This window comes from Entelurus aequoreus, linkage group LG24 (assembly GCF_033978785.1).
Source record: "Entelurus aequoreus isolate RoL-2023_Sb linkage group LG24, RoL_Eaeq_v1.1, whole genome shotgun sequence".
Lineage (NCBI taxonomy): Eukaryota > Metazoa > Chordata > Actinopteri > Syngnathiformes > Syngnathidae > Entelurus > Entelurus aequoreus.
In genome coordinates, this window is record NC_084754.1 from 11993601 (window position 1) to 12013109 (window position 19509).

At 36.9% G+C, this 19509-nt stretch overlaps 1 protein-coding gene across 4 annotated transcripts in view; it reads right to left on the reverse strand.

The window, feature by feature from the left end:
• The window catches only part of hipk2 (homeodomain interacting protein kinase 2), a 267614-nt gene that overhangs the window by 57900 nt on the left and 190205 nt on the right, over positions 1–19509 (reverse strand). For all 4 annotated transcript variants that reach the window (XM_062035875.1, XM_062035874.1, XM_062035873.1 and 1 more), the window contains exons 6-7: positions 9358–9542; positions 7560–7722 (exon numbers count right to left, since the gene is read on the reverse strand). In XM_062035875.1, the coding sequence (XP_061891859.1) occupies positions 7560–7722; positions 9358–9542 (348 nt within the window). The remainder of the gene's footprint in view (positions 1–7559; positions 7723–9357; positions 9543–19509) is intronic.

Genomic DNA, 19509 nt, shown 5'->3' on the forward strand with positions numbered 1-19509 from the left:
ACACAGCTTCTAAAACTTGTAGATCATCCTCAGTATATTCAGGCTCAAAAATATAAGGTTTTGGATCATTATTCTCCCAAAGTAATCGTTGTTGGCTGTCATGAAGTCTGCTATGTGTAGTAGTGTTGTTGTTGTTAAAAGGAAAAATGAACATTGTGGTGTGTCTGTGAAATGAATACGCCACCAAATGCTTAAAATGACCAAAATACGTAAATATTACATGTTATCATGAACGTGCCTGTTACTACATTAGATATATACTTACAGCATGTATATAAAATGTTGATGGAGGCTTTTGGATGTTTTTCAAAGCGCTTTATAGGCGGAATACACCGACCGTCTCATTGGTTCCATTGTTAGCTGACTTTTGCTAGCATTCATTTACGATTTAGAATGCATAAAAAAAAAATATACATATGTGTGCTTGTCTCACATAAGGATTGTGAATGATAAACAACACATTTTAAAAACGTGCAGTTCCCCTTTTTAAAGTAGGAAATAACACATTTCCAACCTTCTATTGTGGAAAAGTACTTTGGAACGCCGCAGTCCCTTCGAAGCTTATAATGTACCATAAATCCAAAATGGAGAGATTTGACATCATCCAAGCTGTCCATTGTGAGCGTGTTAATGCGTATGAATCCATCACCACTGCTAATCTGATTAAAATGTAACCCATCTGCAGCCCAGCATGACTCAAAATCTCTAAACTAGGGCTGTCAAATCAATATTTCTTTCATCAGATTATTCACACTTTTCAATGTGGATTAATCATTAATATCAGAGGTGATCACTCGTTTGCATGATTTAAATAAACTTAAAAAAGGCCCCATTATTTTGGCAAAAAAGCAATTTTATCGTCAGGATGTCATAGAGCAGGGTTGTCAAACTCATTTTCATTGAGGGCCACATTGTAGTTATGGCTGCCCTCAGAGGGCCGCTTGTAACAACGAATGATATATGAATTTGCCTATGCATTTGATTATTACGGTATATATATTTTTTACGTATACTGTAAAAAAAAAAAAGTGCTTTTTTTTTTTTTTACAATAAAAAAACTAGCAAACTCAATCACCACCATTTTACTATAAAATGTACAGTGTTTTTTGCAACATATTACGGTAAACGGAAAAACTTTACCATCGTTTTTATTTCATTCTGGCAACTGAGCTGCCAATTTTTGATACTGTTTTACCATTAACAGTAAAAATAACAACGAGTAATAACACTGGCAGCTCAATCGACAGAATTTCCCGTAAAAAACAGCGGTAGAGTTTTTTCAATTTACAGTAATATGCTGTAAAAAACATTGCAAATTTCACAGTAAAATGTATTGTAATCTTTACAGTGTACAATTTGATGGATAACTTGCTCTAAAACCATAAGTCAAGCAGAAATGTAAGTATTTTTACAAAATAAAATGTTTGGAATGTATGATAATTTTTTGCTATATTGGATAATATTAGAGTTGAAAAGGAATGCAATGCCATGCGGTATGCAATTTTTTGTGGTCCCTTTTATTTAGAAAAGTATCGAAAAGTACCAAAAATTATCGAAATAATTTGGTACCGTTACAAGTACCAAAATATTGGTATCGGGACAACACTAATAGATTTTTTACAAATTAAAAAAATACATATATAGGTTTAAAACTACCAAAATGGAACTCAGCGTCCTATAATCTTTCAGGATATGTCTCTTAGTGGAAATAGTGCTCTATCACTATGCTGTTCAAATAATGCAGCATTAGCAACAACGTTAAATTCTCAAGATTATAATGGATCTTTAAAAATGTTCTAAAATGAGGAAATACAATGAGCAGCACTGACATTTCATGTCATTACCACTATCTAGGCTACAGATCAATATGCCTATGAGTTATAGGAGTCAGTTTTCATCTCCCACTGTCATTCATGAATGATGTAAGCTTATAACTCAGTAATTCTACAACTCTCAGAAAGCACATGATATCCATTATTTTAAGGGACACTGTTTTTTTTGTTTCTTTTTTTTTAAATGATTAAATCATCATAAAAAACACAATATACACTTACAGTTAGTGCACCAACCCAAAAAACCTCCCTCACCCCCTACCCCCACCCCCATTTACACTCATTCTCACTCATGCACACAAAAGGGTTGTTTCCTTCCTACAATCAGTAGGATTGTAAAGAACATAATGTCATGGCTGTCTTGAGTTTCCATTACTTTCTACAACTCTTATTTTTTTGTGATAAAGTGATTAGAGCACATACTTGTTGGTCACAAAACACATTCATGAAGTTTGGTTCTTTTATGAATTTATTATGGGTCTACTGAGAATGTGACCAAATCTGCTGGGTCAAAAGTATACATACAGCAATGTTAATATTTGGTTACATGAAAAAGGAGGATTACCTCCAAATTCTGCAGGACAACCTAAAATCATCAGCCCGGAGGTTGGGTCTTGGGCGCAGTTGGGTGTTCCAACAGGATAATGACCCCAAACACACGTCAAAAGTGGTAAAGGAATGGCTAAATCAGGCTAGAATTATAGTTTTAGAATGGCCTTCCCAAAGTCATGACTTAAACGTGTGGACAATGCTGAAGAAACAAGTCCATATCAGAAAACCAACACATTTAGCTGAACTGCACCAATTTTGTCAAGCAGAAGCTTGCCAGAAGCTTGTGGATGGCTACAAAAAGTGCCTTATTGCAGTGAAACTTGCCAAGGGACATGTAACCAAATATTAACATTGCTGTATGGATACTTTTGACCCAGCAGATTTGGTCACATTTTCAGTAGACCCATAATACATTCATAAAAGAACCAAACTTCATGAATGTTTTCTGTGACCAACAAGTATGTGCTCCAATCACTCTATCACAAAAATACATGAGTTGTAGAAATTATTGGAAACTCAAGACAGCCATGACATTATGTTCTTTACAAGTGTATGTAAACTTTTGATCCCGACTGTATATCAATACAGTCTGCAAGGGATACAGTCCGTGAAGCACACAGGATTGTGTGTGCTGCTGGTCCACTAATAGTACTAACCTTTACCAGTTAATTTTACTCATTTTCATTAATTACAAGTTTGCATGTAACTGTTTTTAATTTATTTTAGTTTATTTTTTGTTCAAGAAAATGTATTTTTTTTAGTTTTTGTTTTTTTAAATAAAGACATTTTCTTCACCAGACCAGGTTGTCAATGAAATCAGATTGTTTAAAAGGTTCTTAAAACCAGGCCCAATCCAGATTATGTCCAGACTTTCTTTTATTTCGGGACACTGTTAGTATTTTCTGAAAAAGACAGCATTTAAGCCTTTTCTTTGTGTGAACGTATTGGTGGAGTGAAATATTGCATTTGCTCTCTTTAGCGTGTTCAATGAAGACAAGGGGAGGGGAGCCTGATCAATAAGTGACTATATCATTCATCATAAACAAGCGACAGAAGTAAAATACAATGCGAAGAGAGAGAAAAAAATCACTAAATTAAATCAATCAATCAAAGTTTATTTATACAGCCCTAAATCACGAGTGTCTCAAAGGGCTGCACGAGCCACAATCCTTGGATTTTAAATCTGTCAGCGCACAAAAGAAAAGATGGTAATGTCAATCCATGCAAATCACAGCAAGTATTTATTGTTGCTGTGTGTTATGTAGATTAAATCAGATGCTTTGATGGTGCTGAGGCGAGAGATACTTATTTATTTAGATTTATATGCTAAAGAGAGCTGAGGGGATCTTGCAATCTAAAACCTCCGAACAGAAGCCAAAGAAGAGGTAAAAGCACTACAAGCCCAGCCCAGGGAAAAAGGGAGCGAGCAGAAGGAGATAGAGGAGGACAGGAACGAGAGGAGGGAAGGAGAGGAAGCCTGGGGTGAAGGGATTCTTAAGGCCTTAAAGCTCCAGACTGCAAGATAAGCAGGAAGTGGGGCTTGTCATGTGTGCAATCAGCACTTTGTGACAATCCCGTAGGACCTGGCTGCAGACGGAAACGCAGCCAGACGGATATATACAAGGCAGAAAGGCCGAGGATAGTAGGCCGGGAAATGTGCACACAGGCGGGGAAAGAAGAGGCAAACAGCTGGTGATGAATGTCCTCCGCTCCTGAAGCATCAATATGAAATATTATCATTTGTATGATGTACTTGTCTTGTAATGAGCACAGTAGCATCTCACTCATTACTATGGCGACTGATTTACTGCTTTTATTTTAAAGTCATTAGTTTGACAGCTGACCATGTGTATTTATAGTTGGCCCAAAAGCAAGTCACACATCACAACAGTAGGGGGAGCCCTGGAGCAAACCAAATGTGCCTTGCAGCTTCTTTAAACCACCACAACATAAGTTTGAACTGAAAACAGGAATGCATTGTTATTTTTGTTGTTGGCTTTGATGACGACAGAGATTTAAGAGTTGCATTGCTTAAATAGTGCAAACATATTTTTCAGATGACAGTTACTGTGTCACGTAAACAACCCTGGCGGTGCAGATTATGGATGGGATTTTTTTATTTTTTTATGCATATGTAAATGTATTCAGTTATAAACATTCATTCACTTCTTTCCTAAATTTTACTGTTGCCGTTTTTTTTTTTCTTCATTTAATTTTTATTGACATCCACTGTAATGATACCAAGTACAGGAGCGTATCTAGTCGTTACTACTATGTTGATATTTTTGCCATCACAACATCTTCTTTAGTTAAAAAAAAAAATTATATTATGTTTATAAACACAGGAAATATGTCCCTGGACACATGAGGACTTTGAATATGACCAAAGTATGATCCTGTAACGACTTGGTATCGGATTGATACCCAAATTTGTGGTATATTCCAAAATTAATGTAAAGCATCCAAACAACAGAAGAATACATGATTATTACATTTTAACAGAAGTGTAGATTGTTGTTGATTGGCAACACTAAATTGGCCCTTGTGTGAGAATGTGAGTGTGAATGTTGTCTGTCTATCTGTGTTGGCCCTGCGATGAGGTGGCGACTTGTCCAGGGTGTACCCCGCCTTCCGCCCGAATGCAGCTGAGATAGGCTCCAGCACCCCCCGCGACCCCGAAAGAGATAAGCGGTAGAAAATGGATGGATGGTGTAGATAGAACATGTTAAAAGAGAAAGTAAGCAGATATTAACAGTAAATGAACAAGTAAATTAATAATTAATTTTCTACCACTTGTCCTTAATAATGTTGACAAAATAATAGAATGATAAATGATACAATATGTTACTGCAGACTAACTAGGAGTCTTTGTTTGCTTACTTACTAATAAAAGACAAGTTGTCTAGTATGTTCACTATTTTATTTAAGAACAAACTTGCAATAAGAAACATATGTTTAATGTACCCTAAGATTTTTTGTTAAAAAGAAGACAATAATGCCTTTTTTTGTGGTCCCCTTTATTTAGAAAAGTATCTAAAGTATCAACATAATTTTGATACTGGTATCGGGACAACACTAATAGAGACACACATTTATGTTTTTTTTAATAGATTTTATAAACATTCATTCACTTTCTTCTTTCCTTCATGGATCTAAATTTTACTGCTGCCGGGTTTTAAAAATTTTTTTTTTTGAAATTTAATTTGTTTGACATTCGGCATCAGACATTCCTATCCATTACATCATATTTACATACATCATATTTATGTTGAATATTGAATTGAATAAAGAAAAAAAAAGAATAAAACATTATTAATAATAATAATCAGAAATAAAATAAAAGAATATAAACAGATAATAAATAATATATATATATTTTTTTTATATATATATACAGACCCGAAGGGAATAAGCGGTAGAAAATGGATGGATGGATATAGGGAGTAATCCTTTTTTTTTTTTTGAACAGTACAATCATTAATTCGAGAAATTAAAATCAGGCTTATGGGGCGTGACATAATTGACCCAGTTTTCCTTGTATGAAGTACATTTCTCCATTTTACAATTAATAAAAGCAGTTATCTTCTCCATTTTATATATGTCCATTGTGATTTCCATTCATTGCTCCAAAGTTGGGCTCTCCTGGGATATTATGGATGGGATTTTAACTACCGGTACATTTCCTTGAGCGATTAGTTGGAAAAAAGAATATCCACTTGCAATTAGGGATGGGATGTATGGCCTAAAATGTATAAACATCTATAATCCATCATCTATATACAGTACAGGCCAAAGGTTTGGACACACCTTCTCATTCACAACACAACTGATGGTCCCAACCCCATTGATAAAGCTAGAAATTCCACTAATCAACCCTGATAAGTGAAGTGAAAACCATTTGTTGAAGCTCATCGAGAGAATGCCAAGAGTGTGAAAAGCAGTAATCAGAGCAAAGGGTGGCTATTTTGAAGAAACTAGAATATAAAACATGTTTTCAGTTATTTTTACCTTTCTTTGTTAAGTACATAACTCCACATGTGTTCATTCATGGTTTTGATGCCTTCAGTGACAATCTACAATGTAAATAGTCATGAAAAAAGAGAAAATGCATTGAATGAGAAGGTGTGTCCAAACTTTTGGCCTGTACTGTATTTGCAGCCTCTTGCGATTGTGATATAAATAATTTGGGCTCCTAATTTTCCTGCCTACCTACGCATGCGGTGACATATTGCATCATATTGCTTTTTTTTTTTTCAAAACGATGATCAATCTACTTGTTAAATTACTGTTGATATCTAGTTACTTTCTGTTGTAACATAGTTCTATCTACACTTCTGTTCAAATGTACCATGCACTTATTCTTCTGTTTGTTTGGATACTTGACATTAGTCTTAGGTCAGACCTGGGAAAATTAAGGCCCCAAATAATTTTTTAGATCTTTAAGATGGAAACTGTAGCTGCCATTATGATATGTAGTGATGTTTTCAAATGACCGTAAGTCTTGAACTATACAAAGTATTTCAATGGTTGGAATCTGTGCTTTTGCATGATATACTAGTCACTATGGTAATCTACGCCACAGCAGCTCAGACGAGGCACCAAGCAGTGTGGGTGGGGAGCGTTTCCACAGAGTGTTTCCAGAGCGGCCAGCCTGAAATGCGGGTGTCAGGGACAGACGCGGAAGGAGATTTTTACAACAAACTTCTAAAGTTTAGTGATGTATCAGATTGTAAGTGTTTTGTTTTTTTACCCTTCGCGTTCATATTTCGCCCTGTTTGATGCATTTTTGTTGCATTTCACTTGATTGTGAAATATGTCGATCGAGAGGGGGTGTGACGTTCATATGTTGTCAATATTCAGTGTTTTATCGTTAATAGTTAATATCGTAAATCTCACATTCTTTATTTTCATGCACATACCGGGTGTCTCATTCAGTAAAAAAATAAAACATTCCGTTCCGTTTTTTTTTAGGCGGTCTGTCATAACGTTTTTAGCTTTCAATCAGACATTATTGTGAGGTTTTGTATAAGTGTTCCTAAAACAGACACATTTTTTTCTCTAAATTTGGCCCCCCGAGTCAATATAATTGCCCAGCCCTGTCTTAGGTGATACGACAAATTGATCTAATGAAATCCACATTTTGCGTGCTGAAACATTAGTTGTGTTGACCTTCACCTGGCTGTGCACAGTGTTGAGCTGGTTGTTGAAGGTCATGGTAAGGTTGGTGGAGGTGCTGGGGGCCACGTGGGCGATGAAGGGCGTCTTGCTCTGGTTGACCGTGTCGTACATGTTGACGCGGCGCTTACATATCTCCATATTCTGGAAGCATGATTTCACACTAGAAAGACAGAGGGAATAAAGAATGTTTTTTTTTTTAATGAGAGTGTCAGATGTACAAAACCCAAAACCAGTGAAGTTGGCACGTTATGTAATTCGTAATTAAAAACAGAATACAATGATTTGCAAATCCTTTTCAACTTATATTCAATTGAATAGACTGCAAAGACAAGATATTTGATGTTCGAACTGAGAAACATATTTTTTTTTTGCAAATAATCATTAACTTAACATTTAATGGCAGCAACACATTGCAAAAAAGTTGGCACAGGGGAATTTTTTACCACTGTGTTACATGGCCTTTCCTTTTAACAAAACTCCGTAAACGTTTGGGAACTGAGGAGACCAATTTTTTAAGCTTTTCACGTGAAATTATTTCCCATTCTTGCTTGATGTACAGCTTAAGTTGTTCAACAGTCCGGGGGTCTCCGCTGTGGTATTTTATGCTTCATAATGCGCCACAAATTTTCAATGGGAGACAGGTCTGGACTACAGGCAGGCCAGTCTAGTACCCGCACTCTTTTACTACGAAGCCACGCTGTTGTAACACGTGGCTTGGCAGTCTCTTGCTGAAATAAGCAGGGGCGTCCAAGATAACGTTGCTTGGATGGCAACATATGTTGCTCCAAAACCTGTATGTACATTTCAGCATTAATGGTGCCTTCACAGATGTGTAAGTTACCCATGTCTTGGGCACTAATACACCCCCATACCATCACAGATGCTGGCTTTTGAACTTTGCGCCTATAACAATCCGGATGGTTCTTTTCCTCTTTGGTCCGGAGGACATGACGTCCACAGTTTCCATAAACAATTTAAAATGTGGACTCCTCAGACCACAGAACACTTTTCCATCTTAGATGAGCTCGGGCGTTTCTGGGTGTTGTTTATAAATGGCTTTAGCTTTGCATAGTAGAGTTTTAACTTGCACTTACAGATGACGCGATGAACTGTAGTTACGGACAGTGGTTTTCTGAAGTGTTCCATGTGGTGATATCCTTCACACACTAATGTTGCTTTTTGATGCAGTACCGCCTGAGGGATCGAAGGTCACGGGCTTAGCCGCTTACGTGCAGTGATTTCTCCAGATTCTCTGAACCTTTTGATGATATTACGGACCGTAGATGGTGAAATCCATGAATTCCTTGCAATAGCTCGTTGAGAAATGTCGTTCTTAAACTGTTCGACAATTTGCTTACGCATTTGTTCACAAAGTGGTGACCCTCGCCCCATCCTTGTTTGTGAATGACTGAGCATTTCATGGAAGCTGCTTTTATACCCAATCATGGCACCCACCTGTTCCCAATTACCCTGTTCACCTGTGGGATGTTCCAAATAAGTGTTTGACGAGCCTTCCTGAACTTTCTCGGTCTTTTTTGCCACTTGTGCCAGCCTTTTTGAAACATGTAGCAGACATCAAATTCCAAATGAGCTAATATTTGCAAAAAATAACAATGTTTTCCAGTTCGAACGTTAAGGATCTTGTCTTTGCAGTGTGTTCATTTGAATATAGGTTGAAAAGGATTTGCAAATCATTGTATTCTGTTTTTATTTACGATTTACACAACGTGCCAACTTCACTGGTTTTGGGTTTTGTAATTGCACCATTAAAGTTGACAGCAATAAGAGCTCGTACTGTGTGCTGTGCGGGAAGTCGAGGAGATGCGACATGGTAACAAACGGGTGGTTGAGCGTTTCTATAGGCGTGATCCTCTTATCCGCGTCTATGGTCAGCATCTTGGTTAGCATGTCGATGAACTCCCTCCTGTCGGCTTTCTCCGCCAGCAAGTCGCTCCCCTCCAGATCTGACGTCATGTTCACCTGCAGGCAGCAAACACACATTTCCAGTACACGTTGCCATGCTTGTGTGTAGCAAGTCATGTCGTGTTTCTTTAAGAACATGAGAGAAAGAAAAAAAAAAAATCTCCCTCCTCCGGTTTTTCCCTATGCTGGAAAAATCTGCAGCCTCATCATTTCAGGTGTCACCAAGCTTAACCTTGTTCTGCAGTCACATTATAAACATTTGCTATTCTTAGCACCACTTGAAATATCTCAACACGCCATTACTCAGATTTGTGTCACTTCCTGAGTGGAGAGAACAACTCGAAATTGAGAATTTGACTCTCGGGTAAAGAAAGCGGAGGACACTATTCAGTATATAAAAAAAGAAAGCTGACATGTCACTTGAAGACCGAAAAATGTTCAGAAGCTGCTTTGAAGCGTCATGCTGTTTCATCTGTTTTTAAACCTTGCGGCTCAGGTTGTGGCTAAATCCTGGGCCGGGCAGCACATTCCTGCTCCCCTTGCAAAGCCACATAGAGAACATGCATTGATTGAACAGGCAGGAAACCAGGACTATGTTTTTAGCACCTGGGGCCACAGAGTAGCGGAAAACTGCTGGTTTCTCCGACCAATTGAATCTGCTCGTTAGATGGCATTGTGCAAGTTCACCTGGCGCCTTTGTGGAGGTGGGCTGTCTGTGCCTTGTGAACACAAGAAATATTGTTACACGAGCCGACTGGGCACGGTCCCTACCAACGTTCCCTCTAAGGTGCGCGCCTGTGCAATTGCGCACTGCTCAAGCGTCCTCTGCGCACGGCAAATCTATGCCACGCACAAAATCAAATAAAAAAATAAGCGCCTAACAATTTTCGACACACGGACACGACAGAGAAAACAGTTTTCGTCATCATTGTTCAAATATTGTAACGTCTGTCGAGACGCTTTGAGGACATGAATTCCATTGATGACTTTACTGAGCAAAACTCTTTATTGTCGGCCATAAACACATCACCAAAACATTAGTAAAAAAAATGATATCTAGCAAAACTGGTCATTTTCTGCAGACAAACCAGACCAAAAGCAACTTTGTTATATCAACAGCAGCCGCTCGCTCTTTCTCACTTGCGCCAACACATGCACGTATGGCACTTAGCCAGTGATGCGTTTACAGCCACACAAAAAGTCGGACAACTCCAACACCACACATAAAGTGTAATTCCAGGTCGTTACACTATGATTTACCAATCAAATGTGTGCTTATTCTAGTGTCATTTTTTAGGAATCTTAATTTATAAATATTAATCATGAAATGCTGTTAGTATATTAAATAAATACTAATAAAAATATATTTTTTACAAACAGGAAGTTGCAGGAATGTACACATGATCCCCTGCTTACATCTCATTGTGCAACATGTGAATGTTTTAATGGGAACTAAATGCAATGTCTGAAAGGGGTACACACTATTTCCAAAGCAGGACCTCCACCCAGACAAAAAATACAAGTACACAGTTCATGAAAAACAATATTTTTTGTTATTGTCATTGTAAGTGGGCCTAAACACTTATATTACAAAATAACCTCATGGAAATGACTGCTGTCATTTGATTATAATAATAAGAGAATGTTGTCTGTCTATCTGTGTTGGCCCTGCGATGAGGTGGGGACTTGTCCAGGGTGTACACCGCCTTCGGCCCGAATGCAGCTGAGATAGGCTCCAGCACCCCCCGCGACCCCGAAAAGGACAAGCGGTAGAAAATGGATAGATGGATGGAGATTTAACTTGTTATTTAGTCAGATTTGGGACAGGTGTGCTGCTGGTGTAGCCACAGTGTGCACGTCTGATGTTGCTCACATGGGCTCCACTGAATGCTCAGGGAGTTTTTGCGTTTGCTCACACACATGAAATATTAGAGGGAACATTGGTCCCTACGGTCTGCAGGATGTGATTTTTTTTACGCAAGGAGCGAGGCGGTGTAGCGTATGCCAGATAGTGCTTCAATCTTGGTTTCTGAAACCAGTGAAATGCTACAAAATTAAGGAACGCGGTGAAGTGTTTTCAAGGGTCAAAATGTGTGTACGGAAAAAAACAACTAAATGATGGCAGGTCTGTAGATGGAATTTTCCACTGTTAGGTTTGAATTGCAGATCCATTACATTTGTATTCATTTTCTTCTGTTCAGGGTCACTTGGAAGCTGGAGTCTATCCCAGCTGACTTAGGTTGAGAGGCAGAGTACAGAAAAAAAAACATGTTTACATCTACAGTGGAACCTCGATTTACAAACCCGTCATTGCACAAACTTTTCGATTTAGGAACCACAGACCGAATAGAAATATTCTTTGGTGTACAAACCTTGTCTCTGTGTGTGAATGTTGCAGCCACCCATTGTGTGCTTGCAGTGCAACCATTTTGTGCCCGGCAGCATAGCCATTGCGAGTGGGCTGATCGATCTCTGGTATTTATTCAGTCAGTACAGTGTGGCTTTTAGCCACTGTGCTACTTTGTCAGCATTTTAGGTGGATTTTATTTTTAGCGTTTTTACGACAAGTTTTTAATTCTATTAGCTTAAATCAGTAGAGACCCATCCCACCCCAACCAAGGACTGTTTTCAATGCTGGACTCTAGAAAGAGTTTCCGCAGCCTCCGTAGCCGAACCTGGATGTAACAGCTTCTTTCCTCAGGCCATAAGACTCTTGAACGCATTATAATAATCCCATCAATTCCCCCCCAAAATGGAGAAACTCGCTGGACTATAAAGACAATATAACATTCATCCATAAACGTGGAAGCAAATGCAAAAATGCAATATATTTATCTGTACAGTAATTTATTTATATCTGCACCTTCTTTTGTAAATGCCAACACTCCTCATCTTATTGCTCTTTTATCCTGCACTACAACGAGCTAATGCAACACAATTTCGTTCTTATCTGTACAGTAAAGTTCAAATTTGAATGACAATAAAAGGAAGTCTAAGTCTAATCTAATATGATTACAAAGACTACAACGGACAACCAATGTGTGGTTTGAAACAATTAGGAAGTATCCACAGCGTTGTCGACAAAGCCCCCAACACTTCTTCCAATGCACGCCAAGGTAAAGTGGATTTAATTTTTTATTCGCAACCTGGCTGTTAAAGTTAAGGAGTTTTGTGATTTCAAACAGTGAATGCGCCACATGGCTAGTGACACTGAGTGTGCGTTTTGGCAGGGCGGCTGCATACGAAGAGGACAGTTCAGCTCGGTATTATTGTTTTGGCTTTGTTATTAAATATAAAGTGGATCCTTAACCCACTTGTTATGTTTGTAACTCGCTGGAATATAAAGACAATATAACATAAATCCATAAACGTGGATGCATATGCAAAAGTGCAATATATTTATCTGCACAGTCATCTATTTATTTATATCTGCACATTATTGCTCTTTTATCCTGCACTACAACGAGCCAATGCAACAAAATGTCGTTCTTATCTGTACAGTAAAGTTCAAATTTGAATGACAATAAAAGGAAGTCTAAGTCTAATCTAATATGATTCCAAAGACTACAACGACAATGTGTGGTTTGAAACAATTAGGAAGTATCCACAGCGTTGTCGACAAAGCCCCCAACACTTCTTCCAATGCACGCCAAGGTAAAGTGGATTTAATTTTTTATTCGCAACCTGGCTGTTAAAGTTAAGGAGTTTTGTGATTTCAAACAGTGAATGCGCCACATGGCTAGTGACACCGAGTGTGCGTTTTGGCAGGGCGGCTGCATACGAAAAGGACAGTTCAACTCGGTATTATTGTTTTGGCTTTGTTATTAAATATAAAGTGGATCCTTAACCCACTTGTTAAAGTTTGTAACTCGCTGGAATATAAAGACAATATAACATAAATCCATAAACGTGGATGCATATGCAAAAGTGCAATATATTTATCTGCACAGTCATCTATTTATTTACAGTATATCTGCACATTATTGCTCTTTTATCCTGCACTACGAGATAATGCAACAAAATCTCATTCTTATCTGTACTGTGAAGTTCAAATTTGAATGACAATAGAAGGAAGTCTAAGTCTAAAAATGTGCTTCAATATACAAACTTTTTTTTTATTAGCAAACACTGTTCAAGAACCAGTTAAGTTCGCAAATCGAAATTCCACTGTAGGCCTAATTTACGATCTAAAGTTAACATGTTGTTGGTCTGCCGCCAAATTTGATAGTAACTTTGTTGCAGTTTCCACCGGTGACAAAATGTTCCAAAAACAAACAGATGAACCACACTGATGAAAACATCACCTTATTAGTACACATAATCATCGGAGAGCTTTATTGCAGCTCCCTTGCAACTCCCCAACTAGCAAACAAAACATAGTAGAATAGATTGGACTGGCTATGTGCTTCATTCATTGTTTAAACAAGCACCAAGGTCATGATATAGCAGGTCTTTGTTTAAGCCAACGAGATTGTCAGCTAGTGCGAGGACACCGGGAGCCGACAGGCAGCCTTGTTTACTGTGACAACGTTGAGGAACAGGTCTGCTTTCATAAAACCACGGCGCTTATCTGCGGGCCTGCTCCAGGGGCTATCAGATGTGCTGCCAGTCAACGCCACAAATCTGATGCAATTCTTTTTTTTTCTTCCTCAATGCAGGTTATTCAGAATCTGTAACCGCACCTCTCTGCTTGCCATCTCCACCAGCTGTGATAAAGGAATAATCTGTGGAATGGTGTGTGTGTGTGTGTGTGTGTGTGTGTGTGGGGGGGGGGGTAATCACAGTGCCCTTAGCTGGTGGAAGATGACTTTCAGAAAGCGACAAAGTTTGGTTGGACATGCTGAGATGGCCGCATTAACCATCATTTTGGAAAAATGTTCCTGTAAAGTCACACAAAGTTGTGGAGTTCCGACAAATCATTGTTGTGTTGTAATGTGACTTATCGTATTTCCGACATGTTGAATTGTGTAACCGTACTTCACTGTAACTTTGTATGCATGTTTGAAATGAACAGTGTGTCACAGTTAAAAGGAGCTTATGATTTTTTGTGTTTACATATATATATACTGTATATACATATATATCTATATATATGTATGCATATACATATATATATATATATGTATATACATTATATATATATATATATATATATATATATACATATATATATACATTATAAATATATATATATATATATACATATATATGTATATACATATATATGTATATACATTATAAATATATATATATATATATATATATATATATATATATATATATATATATATATATATATATATATATATATATATATATATATATATATATATATATATATATATATATATATATATACACAGTACCGTTCAAAAGTTTGGGGTCACATTGAAATGTCTTTATTTTTGAAGGAAAAGCACTGTACTTTTCAATGAAGATAACTTTAAACTAGTCTTAACTTTTAAGAAATACACTCAATACATTGCTAATGTGGTAAATGACTATTCTAGCTGCAAATGTCTGGTTTTTGGTGCAATATCTACATAGGTGTATAGAGGCCCATTTCCAGCTACTATCACTCCAGTGTTCTAATGGTACAATGTGTTTGCTCATTGGCTCAGAAGGCTAATTGATGATTAGAAAACCCTTGTGCAATCATGTTCACACATCTGAAAACAGTTTAGCTCGTTACAGAAGCTACAAAACTGACCTTTCTTTCAGCAGATTGAGTTTCTGGAGCATCACATTTGTGGGGTCAATTAAACGCTCAAAATGGCCAGAAAAAGAGAACTTTCATCTGAAACTTGACAGTCTATTCTTGTTCTTAGAAATGAAGGCTATTCCACAAAATTGTTTGGGTGACCCCAAACTTTTGAACGGTAGTGTATATATATATATATATATATATATATATATATATATATATATATATATATATATATATATATATATATATATATATATATATATATATATATATATATATATATATATATGATCCCAATTCAGTAGTGTACACAATTTTGGAAGTAAGAGCTAAAAGGTGCTATCCACGCATGTGGCCACTAAGGCCTTTAGAGGTTAAGGACACTTATTTTTCTTTGGCTTCTTGTGGCCCTTTAGCAACACAACCATATGTAATCTTTTTCACACATTTTTATAATAATAAAATATAGGTCCATTTAATTTTACACTTGTGCACAACTAACTTTTGCATTTAACTTCAGTTTTCTTGTATTTACATGTATGTTTTGTTGTATGTATGTATTGTTTTCACACTTCTTTGACTGTCATTTTTATGGGGTCATTCTTTTGTTTTTCTTCTTCAACCAAGTCAACTTTGAAGTTTTGCTGTATAGTATGGTCCGTGCACATTCGATTTCGAATTCTCCAATGCAAATCAAAAAACACATTTTGGGCCATTTTTTTCTAATTTTATTTCTGAAACAAAAGTTCGACAACTATTTAATGACACTTTTTTTAAAAGGACAATAGGACTCCTGGTGAACAAAGGTGTTACCCTTATGCTAAAAACATGCAAAACGCGAAGGAAAAGCTAAAATACTGCTTCCGGTTCAATTTGTCATCACTCAGATAAACACGCATTTTTGCATTTTGGATAAACATGACTTGGATTTTTGTGTTTATCTGGAAACATAAACATCCATAAAAAGAAAATAGCACAAAATCCGATTGTATGGCGATACTTTAATGGAAATCAACCCTTTTTTGTTTGTTTTAAAATCTGCCATATGTAATACAAATCGAAAAACGGCAATGATTTTATTTTTTGATTTGCGGTTCAGAATTGGAAATAGAATGCATTTTTAAATGCAAATCAAAAAACTACTTTCGGACCTTTTTTTAAAATGTCATTTCTGAAACAAAATTTATTTAATGGAACTTTTTTAAAATGACTATAGGACTCCTGCTGAACAAAGATGTTAGCTTTATGCTAAAAACATGCTAAACGCAAAAAAAGGAAATCTTAAAATATTGCTTCCGGTTCAATTTGTCATCACAAAGATAAACACGCATTTTGGATGAACATTTTTTTCGATTTTTATCTGGAAAAATTAAAATCCATAAAAGAAAAACAGCACACAATCCAATTTTATGGCAATATTTTCATGAAAATCAACCATTTTTTTGTGTGTTTTAAAATCTGCCACATATAATAAAAATCAAAAAACGGCCCTAATTTTATTTTATGATTTGCGTTTCAGAATTGGAACTAGAATGAACGGAAGGTACACGGACTTACATGGACGCAGTATGTCCTCAATATTCACTATAAATAAAGGCGAGTAATTGGGAATCCCTTCCCTGTGGATGTGGCGCCACCAGCAGGAAATACAACAATACAAACAAAAGTGTGCAACCAGTCAAACCTAATTTTAAGATGTACTGTTTGCTGTACTATTATGCAATTATGCAATATGTTGACATTTGATGCTTTATTATCAGATATTTAGACATTATTACCAACTAAGAGTGAATGAGATGTGTTTTTCTGACAAAATGGGGTCTACTTTTAAAAATAAAAGAATAAATGAACCACTATACACAAGTTACTGCACAGAAAATATAGTTATTTTCAATATCTTGTTACAGCGGAAGCAAGGTACGATTTTCCACTCAGAATTTGAACGAAAGCAATTAACTAAATTGAATTGAAAGACAACAGATTTTAACATAAAATATGGTTATGGAGCCACCTCTGTATCTTGAATAGCAGCGCCATGCCACTGTGACGTGAAGACAAGGGTGGCAGCTGTGCCGCATATTGAGTCACACCTCAGGAGAAGGTGGTGCTCAGCTAAAAGGCAAAAAAAAGACCTGCACCCTATCAAGTTGTTCAACACGAGTGAATCTGCCAATACATATGACATCTGGACAATAGCAATAAGAGAAGAAAGACAATGATTCAGAAAGAGAGAGCACATATGTCTGCCAAGGCTTAAAAAAATTGTCATTAGTGAAATAAATGAGGGAATGCTGCTACAATGAGTGTGGCACTTAAACAGATGGAATTTATAGTCAGTCTGCATCACACTCTGCGGCATGCAGCCTCAAACATCCAAACAATGAACATTTATCCATAAAAATATTGAGAAGCTGCAGATGTTGTGTTTCAATTTGTTATGTCGTTGGATAGACCTGACTCCACAAACTAGACTGTCCGGCATTACCTTTGGTACGCGGGTATACAAATCACTGAACAATACTATTACCGTATTTCCCGGACTATAAGGCAGACTTAAAATCTTTTTTTTTTCTCAAAACTCGACAGTGCGCCCTATAATGTAAGGAATAATTTTGGTTGAGCATACCAACCTCGAAGCTATTTTTATTTGGTACATGGTGTAGTGATAAAAGTGACCAGTAGATGGCAGTCAAACATAAGAGATACATGTAGACTGCATTATGATGGCAATATGTCTCAAGTAAACAACACCAACATTTATATGTTCCATTGAAAATATAGAACATTACACACGGCACTGAAAAATTTATCAAAATGATTTAGTACGACTTTGGTAAGCTATGAAGCCGCACCGCTTGAAGGATTGTCGGCGCATTAAACATACGAGTATTATTATGGTGTGTGTATAAGGTAAGACATTATCTGGTGTTTTGTTTTGCAATATTATGCAAAAGTAACTTTTCTTACCTTCTGGTACCTGCTGATCTGTATTTGGGATCTCCATAAATCCTGAAAAATTGTGCGCCACGTAAATAAGACCGCCGACAAAACGGCGCATCCTGAAGCGACTGTCAGAAAGCGGCTTAAAGATGATCTGTAAAACATAATCTATGCAACATTTTGACCAAAGAACCACTATAATAGGTTATGTAGACCAGTGTTTTTCAAACACTGTGCTGCGGCACACTAGTGTACCGTGAGATACAGTCTGGTGTGCCGTGGGAGATTATGTCATCTCACCTAATTGGGTTAAAAATATTTTTTGCATACCAGTAATTATAATCTGCAAATAAAGTGCCGTTGTTGAGTGTCTGCGCTGTCTAGAGCGCAGCAGAGTAATCGTGTAATACTCTTCCATATCAGTAGGTGGCAGCAGGTAGCTAATTGCTTTGTGGATGTTTGTCATGATCACAATATGCAGACGACAGCGGGAGGCAGAGTGCAGGTAAAAAGGTATCTAACGTTTAAACCAAAAATAAACAAAAGGCGAGTGCCGTTAACAGAAAAGGCATTGAAGCTTAGGCTGTGCAAAACAAAACTAAAACTGAGCTGGCTGCAAATTAAACAAAAACAGAACGCTGGACGACAGCAAAGACTTACAGCATGTAGAGCAGCAGACGGCGTCCACAAATCACATCCGTACATGCCATAACAATCAACAACAAAATAGGAGAGCAAGACAAGAACTAAAACTACACACAGGAAAACGCTAAAAAACTCAAAATACGTCACGGCGTGCTGTGACAGGTCGTGACTGTACACCTACTTTGAGACAAGAGTGCTAAAGTGATGCATGGTTGGTTATGGTTTGAATTTACATGCAACAATTGCGAGAACGACTTTTTACTGTCAATATCGGCTGCTGAGTTTCATTTTTTAATGTTTTCTGCTAGTGGTGTGCCTCGGGATTTTTTCTATGAAAAAAATGTGCCTTGGCTCAGAAAAGGTTGAAAAACACTGATGTAGACCACAAGGAAGTGTTTTCCATTTAGAAAATAAAAATTAAAAAAAAGACTCCGTTAATGCGCCCTATATTCCGGTACGCCTTTTATATGAAAAACGATAAAAAAATAGACCATTCATAGGCAGTGCGCCTTATGGTCCAGAAAATACGGTACTTTTTTCCTAAAACTACAGTGGTTGTTTGTAGTACATGCTATTGTAATATTTTTCAAACAATATATCTCATCTAAAAGTTAGTTTTTCTTTTTAAAAGGCACGTTACATGTTCAAATTGTGGGATTTTGGGAAGCCCAAATACGGATTAAATTGATTTTAAATCATTTCAATGATTTAACATAGGAGTGTTTTAAATGT